This window comes from Toxotes jaculatrix, chromosome 6, assembly GCF_017976425.1.
Source record: "Toxotes jaculatrix isolate fToxJac2 chromosome 6, fToxJac2.pri, whole genome shotgun sequence".
Taxonomy (NCBI): Eukaryota; Metazoa; Chordata; class Actinopteri; family Toxotidae; genus Toxotes; species Toxotes jaculatrix.
In genome coordinates this window covers 11,624,735-11,648,131 of record NC_054399.1, presented here as the reverse complement: position 1 = coordinate 11,648,131, position 23,397 = coordinate 11,624,735, and the positions used below count along the sequence as shown (strand labels likewise).

Genomic DNA, 23,397 nt, shown 5'->3' with positions numbered 1-23,397 from the left:
GTACTGCCTGAACTTGTGCAGCAGTGACATTTTCACATAGTAAGTCACAGGTTTAGGTTCTGGTACTTCAGACCTTAAATGCATCAAGTGTTGACATTTTAAACTGACCCAACAGCTCCACATCAGTTGAGTAGTTAAGGGATTGAACTGCAGGTTAATACAACAAAACTGTGAAAATAAACGAAGTTAAGCACCTTTTTTTTTTTTTTTTTTTTGTTTAATGAGTCTACTGCACTACTTGGATGTGTGAACTGCACAGGCACGTAGAAGTGTTAACTTACTATTCCAGGTTCCAGCTGCTAATACTGCTGAATTACACACACAACGAAGAAATGGCTGCCTACTGAATAGCACTGTCAGTAATACAGACAATCCCCTTTTTCACCTGGTAAGGGCTATGGCGTATATATATATTTTTTAATTTCACACAGTTCATGATGGAACATGAAAGTGAAAACAGGGTGGATTTAGAGGAATAGTTTGACACTGTAGGGAACAGCTTATTTGCTTTCTGGCGGAGAAGAGATGACTCGTATGTTAAACATGCTGCTGGCTAGCAACAGCTAGCTAACAAAGACTGGAAACTTGGGTTAGCCTAGCTCTTTCTAGCAACAACAAAGTCCGGCTACATGCATATAAATGTGTCACTAATTAATAAAATTAATTAATATTAAGCTATGCCTATTTTTTTAAATATGTAATATATTTTTAAACTTAAAAAAAATGATTGGAGGACAGTTGTATGCTGGAGCAGTTGCGAGCCAGCCACGGAGACTCCTGCTCCTGCTAAGACCACGCTACTTTTTGTATTTTTAGGTCGCTTATAGTTACGGTTGACTTACAGTTGACGTGGATGCTGTTATCTCAGACGTCTATCCCAAATAAATTTCCATTAACACGCTTCGAAAGGAAAGACACTTCAGAACTTAACTGAGAATTATTACATTTTAAGCTCCCTTCAGCATCAGAGTAATCCAGTGATAGTTGTCTCCACGTGCACAGGTAAACTGCAAACGGAAACTGACAATAGCAGATTCTGCGTATTTAGTTTTCCAAAGTGTTTACAAATGTAGGCCAAAAACGATGCTCAGGCTTTAGTTCACAGCATAACTCGCGGAATCCATGGCGACATTTCACTTCGTATTCCTTGTAAAAGGTAACATCTGTTGATATACGTGAAGCCTAATATTTAACAGACAGATATGAGTGTGGTATGGATCTTCTTATCTAACAGCCAGAAAGGCAATGATTCCCAAAATGTCGAACGATTCCTCTGAATACAAACTGTCAGTCCATCATCTTTATCTGGGGACACATGAAAATTTAATGTCCACTGACTGAAACAGCAACTTCTGTCTGATAAGCACTGTCAATTTAACATTTCGGGATACACAAAACCCATCTTCAGATATAAGTGGTCCACCTATGTGACAACAGGTGTGAAATCAGACTCTGATGTGATCTTAATTGATGGAAAAGGCTGGCACTTGAGTAAAGTGAGATAAAATGTTTTGTGTTTGTTTTTGTTTTTTTTGTCACATTGACTAGTTTTCAGTTCACAGCTCAGGGTCTGTGGATAACATTGGCACAAATGAGGAAGTAACACTTAGATCTATATGTTATCCACATGCATCAGCAAATCAATCCCCTCCCTTCCCTTCCCTTCCCTCCCTTCCCCCCACATACACACCTCAACACTGATATGCAATACATATCACATCCTAAACACCTCAAAGATATTCTCAGGCTAAAAACTATAACTGTTATTCTTTAACATTCTCTCAAAATGGATTCATTAATGTAAAGCCAGGTAGAAGCAGCTAAAACATAAAAAAGAAATCACTAGAATCACGGTTTGCCAAAGAGGGGTTTCATTGACAGCTGATTGAACCTTAATAAATACTACAAACTGTACGGTAGTAGTAGAAAGCAGGATTTTATAAAAAGTGATGTAAAACGCTTTAAGAAGCAGTATGGAGCTGCATGTGGTCGTGGTGGTTTACTGTAAGCATGCTTTTTAGTGTTCACTAGTATCAGAATGTGCTTCTATTTGGAGGAAAAAAAAAGCAATCTCTGTGATCGTTCAGTGTGTAAAAAGGAATAGTAAGAGGAAAACATTACTGTTGTCGATGCTAGTATTACCTTCTATTATAAATGGTATCGTAAGGCAGAATGGAGACTCTAAAGTGCCACATCTCACAGGAGCACAAACCCTCCTTTATCCAGCCCATGTGGATCAAATGTTTAGACTTAGAGATAGGCACCTGAGACAGCTGATGGATAGGTCCAACTCACACATATTATGTTTTAAATAATAAAAAAAAAAAATTAAGCCTTTAGAGGAACCAAAATAATGGAAGATGCGTAATGAGAAAATACTCAAAATCAGAAATGCTACCTCTATAGGTAAATAAGTCATGTGCTCCATGGTTTACATTTGTACTACAGTTTGTGAGTGCATTTCTAGCTCTCTACTAAATGTACATTTCTGTCTAGCAAGTGTCCTTTCTTCTTTAGCGATATTTAACAGTTTATAACATGTTTTTGGTGAGGAAAAAAAATCGTTGAGAGTGTTAAACCCTTTAAATTTTTTTTTTTTTTTTTTTTTTTTTTTTTTACAGGCTTGTGGTGGCACTGGTGTGATGTTGGAGTGGCTAACATGATCTCAGTTCCATGCAGTCACTCAGTTCACACATTGTTGACGACAAAAAGGACTCATTGATCCTTCATTTAGAAAAAAAAAAGAAGAAAGAAAAATAACATGGCAAGCTCTTCTTTTTCATCATCTTTTCTCTAGTCCTCAGAGGCTGCTGACAAGAGACACTGCTGTCCTTTATGGTCATTTAATATCCACACATAACGACTGACCACTCTCCCATTTGTCCATACAGGCCTCATTGCTGTTACAGGCTCACAGGTAGAGAACAGCTTCTGCTCGGACAAGAATACGTCTCTTTTCACAACGCCCTTCTCTCCATCAGTGTCCTTTGTACGGGCAACTTGAGATGCTCATTTCAACTTTAACACTTTAAGTGTAGATTCTGTATGCCACAGGAGACAGGACTATTAGGATGCACCACCTCTGCTTAGAACCATTACTGGGTTATTAATCATTTCACGCACAGCTGATGATTTGCATGAGATGGCTGTGGTCTTCAGATATTCAGCATCCGATGATCTGATATCGCAATCCACTTGAATCGAGGCCAAAGCAGAGCCTCCAATAAAAAAAAAAATAGCCTAAAATTTTCTGGTCTCTACTTTGGAGCTAAAGCTGAATTCAGACTGAGAACTTAAAAACATGGCTTGTTGGTTTAAACCTCTTTTTCTGATTGCAACCACAGCAGTGTGACAGTTTCTTCCAAAACAAAAGTCCTGTGGTAAGGAATGCTAGGGGTTGTAAAACAACAAACAAAACAAAAAACAAAAAAAAAAAATACCATCACAGTCATCATTCACATGAACGCAACATTTAGAGTCGCAGGATGCATGAGTTATGCATGTAACCATTATACACACATATAAATGAGGAAAGTGATTTTAGCAGAGCCAAATTATATTTTTGGAAAATTGTTTCATTGACTTGTAATATTCTTTTTTTTTTGTTGCCAGATGAGTGAGCATGACTGAGTCAGCAAATACCCGAAGTTTTTGAAAATTAAAGGAGACTTTTAAGGTATGATTCATCGCTGCGTCTAAATTGTCTGACACTCACACAGGATAAAATAAATGTTTCTGGCATTATGTTGTGTAGTAATGTCAATATGTACATTTCAAATAAAACATAAAACCCCCAAAATTATTTAAAAAAAAACTCAAAGGTGGGAAATAAACTACAAAAATATATACATACACATTATATATGCATATATGATGCATATATACACACATAATGCTATACATATATACTGTCTTTATATATACATTTACATATTACACACTGACGGTCATCTCACTTTGTTGTTGGTCGTGGTAACAGATGTTCTTTATAGCCCCCCCTTCATAACTCTTATTTTGTTTTTGACTGGACAACTCTAATGAAAGATTCTTATTTTTGTTGTTGTGTAGAGCTGGGTGAAAAAAAAACACTTGGAAAAGTAGAAAGAGTCGGTACTTTCTCACAGGTGGGCAGGTCGCCGGCGTAGAGAGGAGAACTGGGGGTGAATTAAGAGGATTTTGGCTGACACAGTGTGCACCCCTCAGGTCCAGCCCAGCAGATGAGTTGGGATATGTTGGGTGGGGCTGTGGGGAGAAAGTTGGCGGGGCAGTGATTGAGTATGGCAGGAGAGAGGTTTGTTTTAGTTCCAGATCCGGAGGAAACTGTCCCAGGACCCGGTGGCCACAGCCATGCCATCTTCGGTCACTCCTAAACAGCTCACTCTGTTGTCGTGGCCCGCTAGCACACCTGGTGGTCACAGAAAAAACAAACAAACAAACAAAAAAAACCCCACAAAAGATTCAGTAGTTGCAACAGCCATATAGGTCTTCATGTTCAACTTCAACTTGCTAATAATTTTAAATTTATTGTCTGCTCATATCTATTCTAGGATGTAAGTTATGTTTGGTTTTAGAGCTGAATGATCAGTTTATGAGTCAATTAATCCACTGACTGAAAAATAACCAGCCAATAATGTCTTAATCAATTAATTGTTCAAGAAATTGTCCAATAACAGACCAAAAAAGTACATGCAGTACAGATGGCACACCTGTTTTTATACCCAAGTTTCTTCGACTGTGTACTACCAAATGTTCAGTTTTTTTAACACAAGCTAAATTCTTCTCCTCATATATGTCTTACCTGCACGCTCGCCTTTGAGAGTGTCCCAGACGTTGCAGTTGAAGTCATCGTAGCCGGCCAGGAGCAGGCGGCCGCTCTTGGAGAAAGCCACAGAGGTGATGCCACAGATGATGTTGTCATGGCTGTACATCATCAACTCCTGGTCGGCACGCAGGTCAAACAGCCTGCAGGTGGCGTCATCTGAGCCTGTGCCAAAGGCATTCCCGTTGGGGAAAAACTGCAGGAGAAAATTTTAAATAAAGCAGAAGCAAAATTTTGCTTTCGTACTTTCTCACAATTTAGGTTACTGCAGTAAAAAGACAATAAGGCAATGTTACCTTATTGGGCCAACAAATCAAACCAAGAAAAGTGTTGAAAAGTCTTTGTAATTAAATTTTTTAATTATGTCATTTGTTTAGAAATAATAATGTTTATTTTCTGCAATCAGAGCTCACACAATACCCTCTTTCTCATGAAAAGTGGCCTTGCAGAGGAATGATCCATTTTATTTTTCAAGCTACAATGACCTGTACTGGAATAAATACAGGACAAACTGAGACAGCTCTAATCAATCCTTCCCACTCTGCCTTCCTGTAGTGTGTTTGTGACTGAAGGTCCAGTACTCACGCTGACGGCGTTGATGTCGGACACGTGGCCGGTGAAGGACTGCCTGCACATGCCGTCACGGATGTCCCACAGCTTGGAAGTGGCGTCACAGGCTCCTGACACGAAGGTCTTGTAGTCAGGGCTTAGAGACAAACTCATCACGTCACCTGTATGGCCAGTGAAGGAGGTGGCCTGCTGGCCTGTCTCTATGTCCCACAAAGCACTGCGAGAAAGGAGGTTTTGGTTAGGCATGAGTAATAAAAGTGTTCCCTGAGTTATTATGAAGGCACAGCTGGAAAGTATACAGGACAGGAGACTTGTGTGTATAAAAGACAATAAAACATTTTTTCACAAACATTCACATTACAGTATTAACACAATAAAGACAATAGTCTCACACATGAGTATATTAGTTACCATGTGTATCTACTCCTACATACCAGAAATAGAGAAAATGAGGAGTACAAGAATGGATATTGGAGAAAAACACTTTACTTCAGTTTACTGTGTAGCATGGAAACAAGAATATCAATGGAATATTTTCTATCATGTACACAGCCTAGTTCTTTAAGCTGCAGGTGAGAACAGAGTCATTGGCTCACCAGGTGGTGTCTCCAGAGCTGGTCAGTATCTGGTTGTCATCCAAGAAACGACAGCAGGACAAATAACCTACAGATAAACAGAGGTTCCACATCAGATAAGGAGATCTCTAAGTCAGTACCCCTGGGCAAAGTACTTAAGTCTTCCCCAGCTGAATTTTTTACCCCTGTTCCAATCACTCATTTTGCTTGTGGTCAAGTCTAAAGATGAGTTGGGCCTACACTTTTGAAATATTGGTTCTAAGCTCACTAGAGTAGAAAAGGTCCCTCCACCTTTAACCATGTGCTGGCTTTAGAGCTACATTTGTATAGTGGTGTAACTATTGTGAATGTGACTAAAGTTCTCTTTTATTTGCAGAAAAAATATTTTCTATATTTCATGTTTACATTCTTCACAATACATTGCAGGGAGAGACAAAGCCAACACACTCATGAAGGTAAAGTTAAAGGCAGGTAAAAATGAACTATCTGAGCAGATGTTTGCAATAGTCATTTTTATCATTCTTAACATGTATTAGAGAGTGCCTGCGAGTAAAATGTAAGGAAACGATACTGGACAAACATAAATATATTAAAAATATAAATAAACAACATGTTGAGCTTAAGGGTTCTGTTAAGTCTCCTTTGGCTGGCTCTGTGCCTACCTGTGTGTCCAGGTAACTCTCGGGTGACGCGCACGTTGCCTTCACGGGTCTTCAAGCTGTATATGGAGCAGATGTTGTCCAGGCCTCCGCAGGCCACATAGTTCCCAGAGGGGGCGTAGGCGCATGTCATCACCCAGGAAGAGCGCAGCGGGATGGCATGCATCTGAGGACGAGAGGAGTCAGAGTCATCTCTTTATTAAATACAATAAAAGACATAATGTTAAGCTTAAAAAAAACTAAGGGATGTATTCTTTCATTTGTCTGGGCGTCAGTTGCAAAAGATGTCAATAACCAATGTGGTACCATGATTACATCATGGCACAGATGATGCAAATACAACAGAATTTAACAGTCAGTGCTAGAGGACAATGAAGTCTGGGGTGGTTTGTTTCTCCACTTTGGATGTCAAAACAATGGCATGATCAGCGTCTCTAATTCTCCATACAGTTTAGGTACAGAGTTTCAGATGTAGCTGCTGAATAAACATATTTGGTAATAAGAAAAATGAGGATTTCCCTAGCAATAAGGCCGAACAATACACCTGGTATTTTGGAACCTGGGCATTAAACTGATTTTTCTCTAAATACAATCAGTAACTTTTGCTATTTTACCAGCCAGATTAATTCTATATTACACTGAGAACCAGGCAATCACACAGCTGCCATTTGGAAAGGGGCCTGTCTCAGTTTCCAACATGTTTACAAGGTTATTGTGCTTAAGAGAGCCAGTCCATGAACTCCACTGTGTACTAGGAAAATCTGGACAGTTGAAAAGTCAAAGCTGATGTGCTGATGTCAGAAAACAAAGATCAACTTCTACATGTGCTGCACCTCAGGTGGATTTTAATACAACTGTGGTTGTACATATTACATGTTCTGCTCCTGATTATCAGCAATCTCACCTTATTTGTTGTGTAACTGTCCCAGATGATTAGCTTTCCATCTTGAGAGGCACTGACAAGTAACCTGGGAACAAGTTAAGAACAGCAGCATGAAAGTCGGATCAGTCGATTTAAAACCCACATACTCTAAGGTACATGCACCTGGTTTATTAAAAGCAATGAGAGCCAGCCACCTTACAGACTAATGTGCTACACTGTCTTAACGACTACATGGTGCTCTGTCAAAGAGCATTCAGCTCCTCTCTCCCAGTGCTCATTTCCCTCCATCTTCCCTCTTTCTCCCTCTCCTGGTGGAAGTCTCCTCGTCCAGGGAAGACACTTTTAATGCCCCAATCCATGTAATATTCATTATGCCAGTTATGTAAAAGTCCCTGCTGAGGGGTTGGGAAAGCACTAGAAACAAGCAGAGGTAGTGCAGCAAAGAAAGAAAAGACAGAGAAGATGATGAAGTAGGAACAGGGAGGACAGAGTGAGAGTTGAAGGTGGTACAGATGCAGAAACAGCTGAAAACCCCTCCCTCTCATCCTTACTGGTGTGTTTTTAAATATTTCCAGGGACAGGAAGAGGTTTGGCAACGCTACGTTACAATCAAGAGGAGAGCCATCGAGCTCAAATGTCAGTGACTGTATACAAAATAAACACTGGCGTCCTGCAGGGTCACCCAGCGGGTGCTAGGCACACACGTGCAAACATTCACACCAAGACACAGATACACACACTTAACAGAACGATCTGGATTGAACAGACTATGAATAATCAGCTACCAGTAATGCCAGTGTTTACCTCTGCAATAAAACATAAGTTACACTCAAAACATCTTTTAGTGATGAAAAATGAGAAAACTAATTTGCTTAGAAAGGACAGAAGTGTGTGTGGCACACACGTCACACAAAAAAAAACATCTACTTCTTCAGCTACATCATCTTCCAATTTCTTTTTTCTAAAGGATTAGTGCACTGCATGCATGCTAAAGGGAAAATACAATCAGGACTGAGGTCCTAGTGCTCATAATTACAGCAAATGGTTAAAAAGGCAGTTTGTAAGTGACAGCTCCATGTGTGTAGTCACAGTCGCTTTACTCACTGATTAATTCTCAATCATCATTTGGAAACATTTGGAAAACTGTTAAAAGTTTTAGATCATACAAACTGCATCTTTAAGAAAATACTAAGTAAGCTGAGGTGGCTGCCTGTCTCTGTGCCCAGGGAATATCATTACTGTGCTCATAGTGAGGGCGTAAAAGAGTGCTAGCACTTAGACAGATGTACAGTAGTAGTGGAGGTGACAGTAGTGACAGTCATTTATGGTGGTATTAGTCATATTAGTAGAATAGTAGTATAAGTGGTAGTACTGATAGTAGTATAGCCCCACACCTGGGACTGCCGTCACTGCCCCAGTGCATTGCATTGAGAGACAGATGGACAGAGAGAAAGATCAAGAGACACAGACATATTAAACATAGAGAAAGAAAACTTTCAACACCAATGATACAACACCAGTTGTGAACCCCTAAATCATAAATGATTGTTACCGTGTATATCTGCAGTGTGAGCTGCCATTTGGTACTGAAATGCTGCCATAACTGAAGTGGTGCTTTACTGCACAGCCCAGATATTAACAGTCAAGCCGTAGTGGTATGACTTAGCATTGGTTCTTGTGTTACTAGTAATATAAGAAAATTAAGCAACTAAGGCAATTTTCTGGGGACAGAGATTAAGCTAAAATGGGCAGCTTTATTGCCCATCCCTGGCATACATCTCAACACTCACACTGTCAGAAATTTGCAATTCTCATGTTGCAAATTGTGATGATTATTATTACCAAACCTTTGTACTTTTTAAGCTGTCTTTTGCAGGCCATTGTAGGTAATTCATGAGAACTATAGACCAGATATGATTTTACTTCAGTGTATTCAGGAATAAAACAGACTTTCAAACTGACAACTGAGCTTGTTACAAAACAGCAGAAAACACCACACAGGCAGCAGAAGAAAACAGAGCACCTACATCAACTACTGCTTTAAAGGAAAAAAAAACTAAAGAAGTATTATGATGATAAAAAGAAGAAAAGTCATGTCTTTAAGGCCTCCCAACACTTTCCCCAAATGGGAGAGAAGGTCAAATGTTACCTTACAGCAAAACACATCTGTTATTTGTTAATTTACATAAATGCCTCTAAAATTACAGAAAAATAAAATAATAAATAAAAAAAACATAATAAAAAGGTTCATTTCATTTCCTGCTTAAAGCTAACAATTCTGTTGTTGTGAAATAACTACACTACCTGGAGTCGCTCCCCCAGTGCATTGCATAGATCTTGGCCAGGTGGCCCCTGAGAGTGCGCCGCGTCCGCATCTGTATCCGGCCCACTGAGTCCAGACCAGCTGTGATCTGCCAAAACACAGGAAGAAGCGTCAGCGGTGACTCTCAAGGCCCATACACACATATCACCACTGGACACTAGCTGAGACTGAAAAAAACAGGCCAACATCACTCAGCAATAAACAAGGATAAATAATAGGGGAGGTTATACTGATGTATACAATCTGTGGAATATTTCTCTGGATTCTGTAACAACTAGCTGAGGGAAAACCAGGCATAGAAATATCTCCATTTTAACCACAGAACTGAACATATTATAACATAATTTAACAGGTCAAAGCTTAACTCTTTGTATTGTGCTTAACTTAACTCTTATGGTTTAGGCCATTTAGCCCATCTTGAACACTTATTTCTAGGAAGTCTCTTACCTGTGACAGAGTGGAGTCACTGCAGGCTTTCCTGGCATCCTGCAACAAAACAAAAACCTTTATAAGAATGGCATTCAGTAAAAGCACATACCTCTCTGCCAAGGCGAAAAAAGAAAGACTGGGTCTGCCCTTTCAACCAGATCAACACTAAAATTTGATGGGTTTTCCCTGGCACTTGCCCCATCCCTCCAACAAGTCTGGTGCAAATCGGAAACAGAAACAAGTGAAAGCATAACCTGCTTGGTTATTTCAGACAAAATAAAGGACAAGCAACTGCTTTTAAAAGTGTCTCAACATGTGCAAAAATTTATTACCAGTCACAGAAACTGAGTATCTCAGTGATCACAGAATAATGGCACAGCAGAGGATGACATTTATAGATCAATTCCTAGAATTTCCCTAAGGGACCTCCCAAAGGGATCAATAAAGTATATTCTATTCTATTCTATTCTATAGAATCCAGTTTCTGCACAAGAATGGTGGTTGCTGATTGACAAGTAATATGCCAAGTGCGTCACTGTCTCACTGTGTGAGTCACAGCTTGCAGTGAACAGACAGTGGCACACATGTGATGTACACACAAATGTACAACACACACAAGGCAACATAAACAAACACGTGCACACACAATGTTGCCATACCCGGATCTGACTGCGTAGTTGCTCGGCTTCCTGCCGCAACTGTTCCAGCTCGCTCATTGTCCCTCTGCGATGTGTTCAGGCCACGCTCTGCTCCGAATACTGACTGGGCCGGGATAAACACACGTGCCTACACGAACACACACACACACACACACTCACACACACGCACACACTTTCACACGCTGTACCAGCTGACACCTGCAAGACAGAGAGACAGAAATACTATAAGTTCAACAGGCGGATGGAGAATGAAGGATGGGAACACTTCCATCAGACAAACATAGGTATCCTGTTTGGGTTCAGACCAAAGAGGAGGGCGCTGCAAAGAGTGGGGAAGGGTGGAGCTGGGTGGGGGCCTGGAGGGTGGCCTGGCTCTTCAAACACCCCCAGTCTGGTTCAAAAGGCCATCTGAGCCAGGCTCTGACCTTTCCTGACTCAATCAGCCTTTTGTGTTGTTGCATTGCGCTGTTTGCTCGACCCACCCCAAAGAGCTCTGAACATATGTGTGTGTTTGTGTGTTGTGTACTGCGGGTGGCTCTGGATGGTTTGTTAGACAATATATCAAAGTGAGAAAGAGAACGTGTGCATTTATTTATCTGTGAGAGCGCATATATTATATGAACATTTATTTGAATGTGTGTCTGGGTAAAGTGTGTCAGACTCAGCATCTGTTTGTATGCTCATGCTTGTATGTGTGTGTGAGTGTGGGTGTGTGTGGGTGGGTGTGTGTGTGTGTGTGTGTGTGTGTGTGTGTGTGTGTGTGTGAGAGAGAGAGAGAGAGAGAGAGAGAGAGAGAGAGAGAGAGAGAGAGAGAGAGAGAGAGAGAGAGAGAGAGAGAGAGAGAGAGAGAGAGAGAGAGAGCAAGCTGCCACTATCTTTACCTTGGGGAGGCTGAATGTGGGTCACAAAGCACTTAAACACTCCTCAGAAATGTTTGGACCGCGCCCACCCCCATTTTCCAGGCTGTTTTACAGTCTGCTGTCCAGAAGTCTAACCCTCTGAGATTAAATTTTCAGTTCCGTTTTCTATAATTCAACAATTAGGCCGAGTCCAGCCCTTCCTCTCCACAGGAAATCATGTTAATGTAAAGAGGAGCCTTATCTTCATTTCTGCAGAGGCTTTAAAGCCATTGAGGCCCAGTTACTTATCCACCAATAAAGAAAACCACTAAAAATCATTTTACAAATGGCAAATAATTAACAGTGACAGCAGAGCAATGTTCATGCTGCTAAGATTGCCTTTAAGGATGCTGTACATTTATCTGTGCGAGAAGCTGCTCTTGGTTTTGGCCATAGTGCCTCTGCTCCTTTGACACAGGAGAGGATGCGTTGGACTGCTCACTGTGGTCTCTTGTCTCAGCCAAGGAGATCTTTGACAGTAACGAGGTATCAGGGACAGCAAGCGTTGCAATCCTTTCAGCTGCCCAAGAGTGACGTCACTCATTCCTGCGGCTGACGCAACCCCCCAAAGTGAGGCTCTCAGCATCAGCTCGCCTGTGATGTGGTACTGCTCTGTGACTGCCATGGATCCATTATACTATATGCCTCTGAAATCAGCCACATCACACACAGAGCGCCTTGTGGACTACCAAAACACCCGATATGACCTTCTACACTTGGCTAAATATTTTCAATCGATATATCGAGCCTCAAGCTTGCGTCATGAAACACAACGGAGCACACAAGCGAGATGAGGTGAAAAATAACGGTATGATAGAGGATGACCCTGAAAGACTAAATGCATTAGGTGCTTTCCATTCAGTAAGAATAAAACTGACAGCTCTGATTTTAGGGCGAGCCATGGCACTGATTCCTGTGAGCACCACCTGAATTGTCCTATTAGTCACTGACAAACCAGAGGCTTCTCAAAACTGTTAGGGTGATTAGCCACATATCAACAGCCAAAAGACACAGTCAGACAGATAAATGGTCCCTACAAAGTTTACCTTGAACAATTTATAGTTGTGAAGCTCAGTGCCTGTGTGTGTGAGCATGTCTTTTCTCCAGCTGTGTGATTTGAGTCATGCAGCCAGCCAGCCAGGCCAACACAGGCCCAGAGCATGGCACACAATCAGGGGCGACAAAGGCTGAGCTGTGTGCTGGAGCTGCCCATTGTTTAGTATGTGGCAGCCAGCTACAGTAGATAGTGCTGCATGGCACCACCACAGTTGGGTCTCTGAGACTGGCCATGGAAGACTACAACTGCTCCTGCTCTGCTCTACTGACAGAAACCAGCGAACCAACCAACCATCTACCAATCCAACCTGTTGAGCCTGATGCTCCCTGCAGCCAGCAGGAGACCACAGCTGTCACCTGCACGAAACTATGTGCGTGCCCATAATTCTCACACGTTAGTCAGCCAGAAACGGACATAGATAAGACCTCTATCACCTGTTTGTATATGAATGTCTGTCAATGACAAGAACGGTAAGGTGCAACTTCACGTCTGTGCTCCAACATCCAACATGCCAGAGGAGCTTATACATGTATTTGGTTATCAATGGTGCCCATAGTGTCTTCAATTCACTAATTCATCATTCGCGTATTAGTTAACCATTATCGGCAGCTATAGCATCATTCTCAGACTAAAAATGTAATGAGACATTCATCAAAACACTTTACAAAGGATTCAATCAAATGAAGTTATGACACCGCTGAAAATATTTTCTTGCTTTGCCAGACTAATAATCAAGTTGAGCACACAAACTATATATGAAAACGTTTTGAAATGTGTCTTTTAAAAATTAATCAGCAACAATTTTTAAAAATGATCAATAGTTAGATAGATCTCTACCTTCTCCACAGTAGAGTCATTGTCAGTTTCAATTCACTATGGTCTCAGGTTTTCATTACGGAGCTTGGTCATTGCATGTTTGTGACAGGTGCTGATTCAGTGACAGTTTGTGTTCAGCAGAAAATATACAGCTACAGGACAATAAGCTCTCCATGGGAACCTGTTAAGTCCAGGAGCCAATTGTATTGTTTCAATTTGCTCGGGAAGATGTGGAGAAGAATCACATCTGATCAAACATGAATGGAATCATAACACAAATATTGACATATGCTGTATTTTCTTTAATCGGTGAGACACTCTGCTCCTTGTGGGAAACATAACGTAGAAAGCCGGTCATATCTGCCTCAATCCTGAACAAATGCTAGTTAACAGAGCAGCAGGAGGTGCAGGCAGTGCAGCTGCACCCAGAGCCACAGGGGCCCAGCAACATGAAATGGTCAGGAAGTTAAGGAATTAACATTATGAAATGCCAGGTCAAATTTTGTCCCTTTATGAGTGTTACACAGATTTACAGTAAGATTTTAATACCTATCATTATCAAAATCACATTCTGTAAGTTGAACATAGGTATTTTACTTTAACTTTAATTGCACTAAACAAATCATAAAATCCTGGAACTTTCTGTAGATATTCAGACATTTAGCTCCCGTCAAACACTTTTTGATGACTTGACCATTTCATTGGTTTCGACCAACTCTGGGAACAGTACAAGGTGGTGAATTTGCATGATTAAGAGCTTAAGTCCTATCAGTTATGAGTTCCTCACTTTTTCCTCATTAATTGAATGCATTCTTACCTTATGATAACCACTGGTAAAAGATGTCAAAGACGCTCAGTTATGATCAGGAGATGATCAAGTCTGAAATTTGTTGAGTTAAAATGAAAACTACACCTGCTCTTCCTTGTGCAATTTCTATTTAAGAGCCGATTTCAGGAGCCACGAGTGTACGTGCTGAATGGGCCCTACTGAAAGTGAGTAGGACACTCACTACAATTTTTTGATTTGTGAAAGTGAAAAGTGGACGCAGAAGGCTGGCTCCACCAGGTGTAAACTTGTTCAGGTGACTATTCCAAACATCCAGAGAATGGAGGAAATACCTGGGTTGGTTCCAGTAAGGTGAAAGGCTGCATATCTTCCATCTACTCAGCAAATATCATCTCCTTTATGTGTCATGTATTACAAAAACAAATTAGAAACTGAGAAAAAGGTTGAATTACTATTACACTAAACTGACAGGAACACAGTAAATGAATGTGTGATGACTGTATGATCTACTTTGATCACAGGTTTCACCCCACCTACACCAGTTACACATAATGAAGTCATACTTAATTCCTCATCAAAACTACAAGAACCTAATTAAACAGGGCCCCGTTTGGACAAAACTGGATCTAAGTTGCATCCACAATCTGATGTCAGAAACCACTTGATTTCTCACTAGTATCTAGCTGATACTTTGTGGTTACCACAGGTTATTTCACCTGAGGTGTGGTACAGATTTGGTGATTTACGGCTCCACAACTAGGAGCAGGGTGATGCAGTACAGTGTACTGCTGGGCAATATCGATGAAATCTGCATCGTGTTATTACAAAAAATATTTTCCAGGGCTCAAAACACATACTATTGTGTTACACTGACAGGTGTTTCTATTATGTTGTCCAACTCATTTAAATCAACGGGGGTAGGCTAAATGACCTCATCAGAAACAGCTCACTGTATAATGTAACACAGCTCTACATAACCAAAACACTACATCTTCCACAATGATCATACAGTTGAACAAACACCTCTCAATATCAACAAAAACTGAACATTATAACCTTCATGAGATATAATGTTCCACTGTTTGGCTCTTATAGGTTGGTAAGTTTGTTGGTTGTTTGTTCAGAACCACTGACTTTAAGACATCATTTTGCAATATGGTCTAATGATATAATCATATATATAAAACTGTAAAGTCAATAATTTCAAATTTTACCTGGATAATTTACCTAAACAGTTAACTGATTATAGAAAATGCTGCCAGGTAATCTTCTTTTGATCAACTAATCAGTTCAGCTTTACCTGGCATTTAAGGCTGTATTGTAGCTAAGTAATAAAACTTTATTTGTCCAGGTTATCTGTCATTTGCTTGCTCATCTTACTAGGTTTGCAACTAATTGTTCAATGAAAAAATAAATGGTCAAAACTTTTTGATGAGCTTCAAATGTCTTGTTTTGTTTGACCAAAAGTCCAAAAAAATCCCAAATATTCAGTTTACAATGACAAAATATGGCAAAGGAAAACAGCAAATCTCCTCAGATATTTGGCATTTTTTTCACAATTTTTGATTGAAAATCATAGAACGCTTTGTCAGTTGCCAACACTGTTGGACATTACATTTCTGTTGTTTGACTAATCAGTTAATTGATTAATTGTTTCACCTCTACATCATACCCACTTGATATATAGATATAGCTTCTTTTTTAAGTCATCATATCACCCACTCTTTAACTTGATGGGCACCAAGGTACATACCAACCTGTACCAAATAAGCTGGGGATTAACAGAATACACGATTAACTTTTACAAGATGTAACTTTAATACTGTATATTCTGTACCTACAACAGTTTAGGGTCCCAACTTATATGCTGACTGTCAATATGAACAAAGACAGTTAACAATCAGCTACATCATATGGAGAGACAGGCAGTCTGTATGCAATTAAAATGCCATAAAAATCTGAATTGAGATGAGACGAGGGAAATTTCAGTTACAAGCAACAAATTGCATGAGCCGTCACGCAACCAGTTGCCGCTCGGATGAGGGCGGACTGTCATGTATATTTAATGGAAAAGAGAAGAAAAAACGAAAGCTACGCAGGGTATCGCGCAACCACAAAAGAGAAAACAGATTTATGAAATGGGAAGAGATGAATATGTGTATGATAGTGAAAGGTTTTGCCCGTGTAGTTCCGCCTGAGAGTCGTTTGACAGCCAGTAAAAGGCCGCGTTTGGACGGCAGCAGTGAATTTTCGGCAGCTTGACTTACACGAAAAAAAAAAACAGCACTGAGGCAATAGTAGGCTGTGAACAGTTATGTCCAAAGCTACACTGCTACCCAGAGCAACAGGAATATTTCAAGCTCACGGACATTGCAGCATCTTACCCTTAGCAACATAACACAAAATAAACCCGCAGTGAGCCAAGTAGGAAGCCTAAAAAGTGACCAAAAACATGAAGACAAGACTGCACGTCCTTACCTGTAACAGGCTTTTCGGCTCTGTCCGTCCTTCCAGTCGGAGTCACACCGATCCGTTTTCACACGACTACCATGGTCCCAGCTATGAGAGAAATCCCAAAGGGAGCCGTGTTAATTTTAATACAATTTAAACGGCTTAAGGGGTCAGAGACGAGCGCTACGCGGGTCAGATTAGACAAAAATTTTCACCAAGCAAGCTAATCACCACACCCATGAAAGTGGGAACATGGCAACAGCCTACGCTGAGGGGTGCGCAGTGGTGGGTACATTGGCATTTTCTATTTTCTGACTAAATAAAACAAGTTATAAAATATAACCCCCTTGCTTAATATATATTTATCTTAAGTCAGTACGCCGAAGCACTTGGTAATGACATTTACTTTAGCTTGAGAAGATGTCTGAAATTGGTGGTTTTACCTACGGACGGAATGGTATCGTCTCTCAGCCCCCTCAACAAAAAGGAACCGAATGGGATACAGGAAAGAAATGTTAGACCTGTAGTGGTAGAAGTGATTCAAATGGACTTCACTTCTGTCTGCAAAGCCAGATTTAGCTAAATTAAAAAAAAAAAAAAAAAAAAAATGCCTTTCAGTTACAGCTGATTTAGATTAATCAATTTGACTAAATAGAATAGAATAGAATAGAATAGAAAGCTTTATTGTCATTGTATAAGGATACAATGAGATTGTCTCTAATTTTCGAAATTACTGTAAAATGTTTTAAATGTTTTATGTTTCCTTTTTATGTTTATTTTGTGAATAAAACATCTCAAAAGTACAAAATACTTCAATCAATCCATGTGTGTAAACCGTTAAAAAATGAAATGTGGTTATACTTCAGCTGTTCAAAGATAACTGTCCATTGAGGAGCGAATTATGAGACTGTAATTAGCCAACGGTACAGTCAGTCTGCATGTAGCCATAGGCATTAGAGCTAAAATGATTAGTTGGTTAACTGATTAATCGATTCACTGAAAATTAATCACCAACAACTTTGCTTATCAATTAATAATTTCAGTCATTTATCAAACTAAAATGCCAAACATTTTCTGCTTCCATCCTCTCAAATATGATGATTTCTCTGCTTTTCCCTATTTTATAGTAGTGTAAATTCAGTATTTTTGAGGTTTGGAGTGTTGACAAGTAATTTGAAGGCACCAATTTGGGTGCTGTGAAACCGGGATAGGCATTTTTCACTATTTTCTGATAACAACTTGATAAAATAATCAGCAGATTAATAAATTAAGAAATGACTTACTAGTTGCTTGCATAACATGCTTAGGATAATAGTTGTATTGTACCAAGCGACGTGAAGACAATGTAATTTACTACACTTTTTTTTTTTCCAGTTGCTAACTAAGGTTAAATAAATCCAGTGACTAGAGACCAGAATAGTGAAGATAAATCGGTAACTATATCAAAATCACCCAAAACCCAAACTAAAAGGTATGAAAGGTCTGGATTGTGCCAGGAGACAGCTGTGCCAAGTCTCACCCCAGCACACCACGACTGGCTCATTGAAAAGGATCTCTTTCCATTAGGACAGGATGAATTTTTAATGGGACCAATGAAAGGGAGCAGTGGGATAGGCTTTTCCATATCTCTGCACGAGCCATAATCAGTGGAGGGAAGATGAAAGTTGCCCAGCCCTTAGTTTCCTTTCGGAGTAGCATGGGGTCAGATTAAGTCTAATTGAATTCACACACACACACAGCAGTTGTTTAGGTGTGTCAGACCTATTTCCCCCTAAACATATGATGAGGATTAGGATTAACACGATAGCAGAGGAGACATATGTTGTGATTGGTTTGCCATTAGTGCAGATGGGTTTATGTTTTTTTTTCTGTCTTTCACAATGGTCATTGGTGTAGCCAGGAAAAAGTAGGCTATTATTAAATAATAATACATTATTGTTGTTCAAACATTCATGGACAGTTGTTTTTAAAATGAGAAATAGTTTTATTTCCACTGCAATGCAATATTCTCACATGCAATTTAGAGACTTTCGATGACACACACCAAATCACAACCACAAATCTGCCCCAGCAGAGACAAATAGTCCTTACATCCTCTCAGTAATCATGCAATTTGGATGGTTTTCTATGCAATGAACAATGACACACTAACAGGTTTTTGCCATAGCTTGTTTTAAAGATGGCATAATCCTGGGTCCGCCAAAGCTTTTTGTTGTGTCATGTCTGAAGCTGCACAACGAATTTATCAATGATTGCTTAATGCTGATATAAATCATGCAGCTACAATGCAACTACGGTTCAACTCTAGTCATACACCATGTTTTAGTAAACAGTCATTTCATTACTATAACATTTTTTAGCCCTTTGTGGATCAGAGACTGAGTCTGTACTGGGAATTTTATAAAAGAACTACATAAGGGTTTGGTCTCTGCCTTGTGAGCAAAACGACTGAATTCATTAGCCAGCTGAGAATCAGAGTCAGGGTGTCCAAAAGCACATCCTTGGCCAATCAGGTCCCTTGGCCCATTGCTTGGCAACCAAAAGGGTGGGAGGGAGCAAACTGGCACTGTAAAAATAGCACATCAATAGCTTGGTGTCTGAAAAAAAGGAAAGACACACATGTTGGTGGGGCTATAAATAGCCTCCTGGAGCCCGTAACAGGTATCATGTACAGTATCTCAATTGTATTTTTGTGAACAAATGAGACCTTTTTGCATTGATGCAAATTCAGCAAGGGTAGTGCACAAGTAACAGAGCTCAAAGTACAGTAACAGTCATGCAGCTGAGTGAAATCATTTGAATATGAGGGTGGTTTTAGGGCTAAGGAGGAATAACAAGAGCTGACCTGTCCCTTCATTATAATAAAAACCATGCCAAAACTAACAACAGGTTGGCACACGTTTTCTCCACCCTATTTGTCATCTGTTGTTCTGCATATATATGCAAAGTTACTGGAAGGCTTATACATTTGAATGTACAACAACAATCAGTAATGTACATGGACAAATTTGCATGCCAGAGGGAATTTAGGGTTTAATAACACACACAAATAACTTGGATAATATTTGATCTTTTCATTTTATCACATAATTATATCCACATATTGTTTAGAGGCGTTACGGTGAGCTGTGTGCTGCGTCTCCTCTTTACATATTATCTCATCACTACAGTGTCACATTGTTAAAATGGGTAGTACACACGTGTATTTTGTGTAATGGAAGAGTGGAGCTAAAAAACGTGGCCAAAAATAGACCTATCATGTCCAATTCAGTTTCACAGGACTGCTCAAAAATGAGTCCAATAAGTGGGTGATCAAATCAAGTGGAGATAATGGGACATCAATCTGAAACAGCTTCTCGATGCCTATTTTTATCAGCACTTTCCCATATTTTGCCCACATGTGGCGACGCGCCCTGATGACCACCATGTAATACTTCCACTGTATCAAAGGCAATTAAAAGGTGTAGCAACAGTAGAACCTTAAAAGGCTTTATCAGAGCCATCTTATCCACCAGACATCTCCCAGGGAGGCTGGCCGTTGCCAGGGTAACACTCACAAATGGCAACTGACGTCAAGAAGGTAGGAGAAATACCAGGGAGAGCAGGAGCTGCTATGCATAATGGATTATTGAAAAAAGGGCCCTCTTGAAGAGTGCAAAGTGAGAGACTTAAAATATGCATGCCTTGCTCGCTCGCTACCACTTCTCTCTCTCTTTCTCTCTCTGTGTGTGATGAGGAAAATAGATGTTGACAGTTTCAGGGTTTTACTTGCTTACTGGCACAGCCTTAGCTTGGCCTGCCCAGCTGAAATGATCCATCCTGAGTCAAACACTGCTGATGAACTATCTCTTCATTTCCCAAATTGGGAAATTCTGCTCTTTTTGTGCTGCTAACAAACAGAAGTGCTGTTTTTTCTAAAGTGGAATGTGCGCTTCTGTGTCTGGATGTGAAAACACTGCAGATACATTATTCTATGGTGTGTAACCTAAAGAAAATCCTTACTCTTCTGTGCTAAAATCACAATGTGTGGCTACCTGCACTGCATCTTACCCAGTCGAAACCAAAGAAAGAAAGATCTGTCACATCAGTCATCAGCATCCCCAGCAGATCCTTCACTGATCATGTAACAAGGATCCACAGTGACATTCATTCATATAGTTCTCAGAAGTGATCACTTCAGGTCATGTTTAAATCCAGAGCCTAACTAAAAGCAGTTTACTCTGTCCCTGTGTCAGGTTCTTGTCTAATCTCAGAGCTATTGTTGGTCCATGAGAGACTGTCACAGCGGCAGCTTGCTGAAGAGCCCTCATCGTTTCTGTGATAAAGCCTCTCATGTTGTGTTGGGAGTCACACTACCAACAAGCGGGACACCAAGTGTCCAAGTGTGAATCAGGTTTGCTGATGGCAAAAGCCAAGTACTGTTGCTATCCAACTTAATACAGCAGGACAGAACAGTACACACACTAGAGAACTGGCATGGAGTCCATCTTGGGGTAGAGGTAGGACATGTAAACAAAATTACTGTACCGTAATATAAATACACTTGACACATGCAACACATGAATAATTCAACTTATGTCATTACAACCTCAAATGTCTGTTCACTTTTTCAAATAGAGTAAAACTGAATAAAATGTATTATTTGTCCATGGAGACGGAAAACTGTCTTTAGCTCACCAACACATGAAAAGAACACAAAGACATAAATAACAGAACAAAAACTAGTGATAACATTAAACAACTGGTGACAACATTCATTGGGAGCGCCAAATATTTTGTGTGAGCAGTAAGCAAAAATAACAAGAATTTATTTGTCACTGAGATGCCTGTTAAAAAATAGTCATATTAAAAAAAATACACCTGTGTGTATATGGTGAGGGCAATATCTAATATCCAAGACCGGACTTTGAAGGACACATGTCTGTCAAACACATCATCAAGAAGTGTCCTGTCAAAATATGCGTATTAGAAGCTGCTCTCAATAAAAACACCTGTGATATGTAAAATGTAAACGGAATCAATTAAGACCAGAATGAGCCTGAAGCTTAAGTTGTGTTTCAGGGAGAAGCTGCAGAGGAAATGTGCAAAGAGAAGAAGTGAGAGTGTTTCAGACCAGGGGAATCCCAGACACTTCTGTAAATCAGGGGTGCAACAAGCAACATAAAGCATGAACTAACATGCTCTGAGTTTCCTAAGAACTGAGTCACACAAGTCATGTAAGGGAAAAAAAATTAAAGGAAGTGAGGAACAACCCTGATGTGCTAATGCCACCCCTTTTAAATGTCTCTTATCAACAGCTGCAGCACTATGATTCCAGATGATCATTAATTTATTAGCACAAGCCAACAGTTATTTTAACTTGACATTTTGGTGCACCACTGGTTAAGAACATGAGATAAGACAGAGAGGTGTTACCTCCTCACTGCATGAAAACCGCACTCAACCCATGTTGCCAAGTACACAGATTGCTTTGACGAGCTCACAGAAGTCACCAGTGTTTCCTCTGTTAAACTTGCAAGTGTGGCTCCACACTCATCTCTGTTTTACTTCAGGTTAAGCTTCTAGTGCAGATTTCAGAGCAGGAAACACACCCCTTCTTTTGCTTTTCTTAAAAATATTTCAAACAGCAGGAACATGCTTCTTTTACCAAAATCTACATTTATGTAATTTCATATTTACCCTGGTAGTAGTGCTGTGGTAGTACATCAAAGATGAATGCATCCAGAGGAAACACTGAACAATGTGCACACTTGCTCACACCAAAAACTCTACATTTAGAAAAATGATTTGTGCATTTGTACCTTTTTTCAGTGCAGATGAGTAGCAGAGGAAGTGGGCGTTTTCTGCATACGTCCTAAATGGCATGGATTATGAGTCGTGCAGAGCGCTCTGGTTTCAGTTCTTCCTTTCAGCTGTGAGTGTAGATGCTGCTAGGAGGAGCAGTAAATGGAGAGAGAGAGGCAGAGCTGGAGTATGAGGCAGAGAGCTGCTGAGTGGGAGGGTGAGCATATGGGGGGCATGGAGGATGCGAGAGTAGTATTTCTGTTAAAGAGACAGAGTTTATTTCTTCAACATCATAGTTAAAGAAATTACAGAAAAAGTAACAGAAATGACCAGGTAGTCATCGTTATACTAAAATTTGATGGGGGGGAGGGGGGGTCACGTGGGAAAACTTACTGTACAGTTTTTTGTGGAAAGTGGAATGAAATGTATTTGTTCATTCATAGCCCATATAAAATGTAAGGCATGTAGTAGTATAGTACAAGTATTTCTGTATTTGGTTTAATAAAGAACACTTTTTTCTCATGTCAGCATCTTCATCTTTTGTTTGCCTAAATAGCTTGTGACAGCTGAGCGATGTGCTGATGTTCATGACTGACCCAAGTTTTGGGAAAAAAAAAAAGGTTCTTCTTTTACTTAACTACATAACTACAAAAGCTGGGAAAGAAAAGGCCGCGCAAGTCCACATG

General features: G+C 40.0%; 1 protein-coding gene across 1 annotated transcript; it reads right to left on the bottom strand.

Moving 5' to 3' along the window:
* Positions 1-195: 195 nt before the first annotated feature.
* LOC121183036 (guanine nucleotide-binding protein subunit beta-4) lies at positions 196-17,164 on the bottom strand. Its single transcript, XM_041039820.1, has 10 exons — positions 16,955-17,164; positions 10,918-11,115; positions 10,277-10,315; positions 9,811-9,917; positions 7,528-7,591; positions 6,627-6,789; positions 5,986-6,052; positions 5,405-5,606; positions 4,799-5,015; positions 196-4,405 (listed from the first exon to the last, which is right to left on the bottom strand). The coding sequence occupies exons 2-10, from the start codon at positions 10,972-10,974 to the stop codon at positions 4,299-4,301; spliced, it is 1,023 nt and encodes a 340-aa protein (XP_040895754.1). The 5' UTR covers positions 10,975-11,115; positions 16,955-17,164; the 3' UTR covers positions 196-4,298.
* Positions 17,165-23,397: the final 6,233 nt, after the last annotated feature.

What these genes read in the sequence shown, in the direction of transcription:
- LOC121183036 (XM_041039820.1), bottom strand. Translation starts at nt 10,974, where the DNA reads ATGAGCGAGCTGGAACAGTTGCGGCAGGAAGCCGAGCAACTACGCAGT. An exon ending in AGCTCTGGAGACACCACCTG is followed by an intron (nt 5,607 to 5,985) that starts GTGAGCCAATGA and finishes CCTTTCTCGCAG; the next exon opens with TGCTTTGTGGGACATAGAGA. An exon ending in CCGACATCAACGCCGTCAGC is followed by an intron (nt 5,016 to 5,404) that starts GTGAGTACTGGA and finishes TTTCTCCTGCAG; the next exon opens with TTTTTCCCCAACGGGAATGC.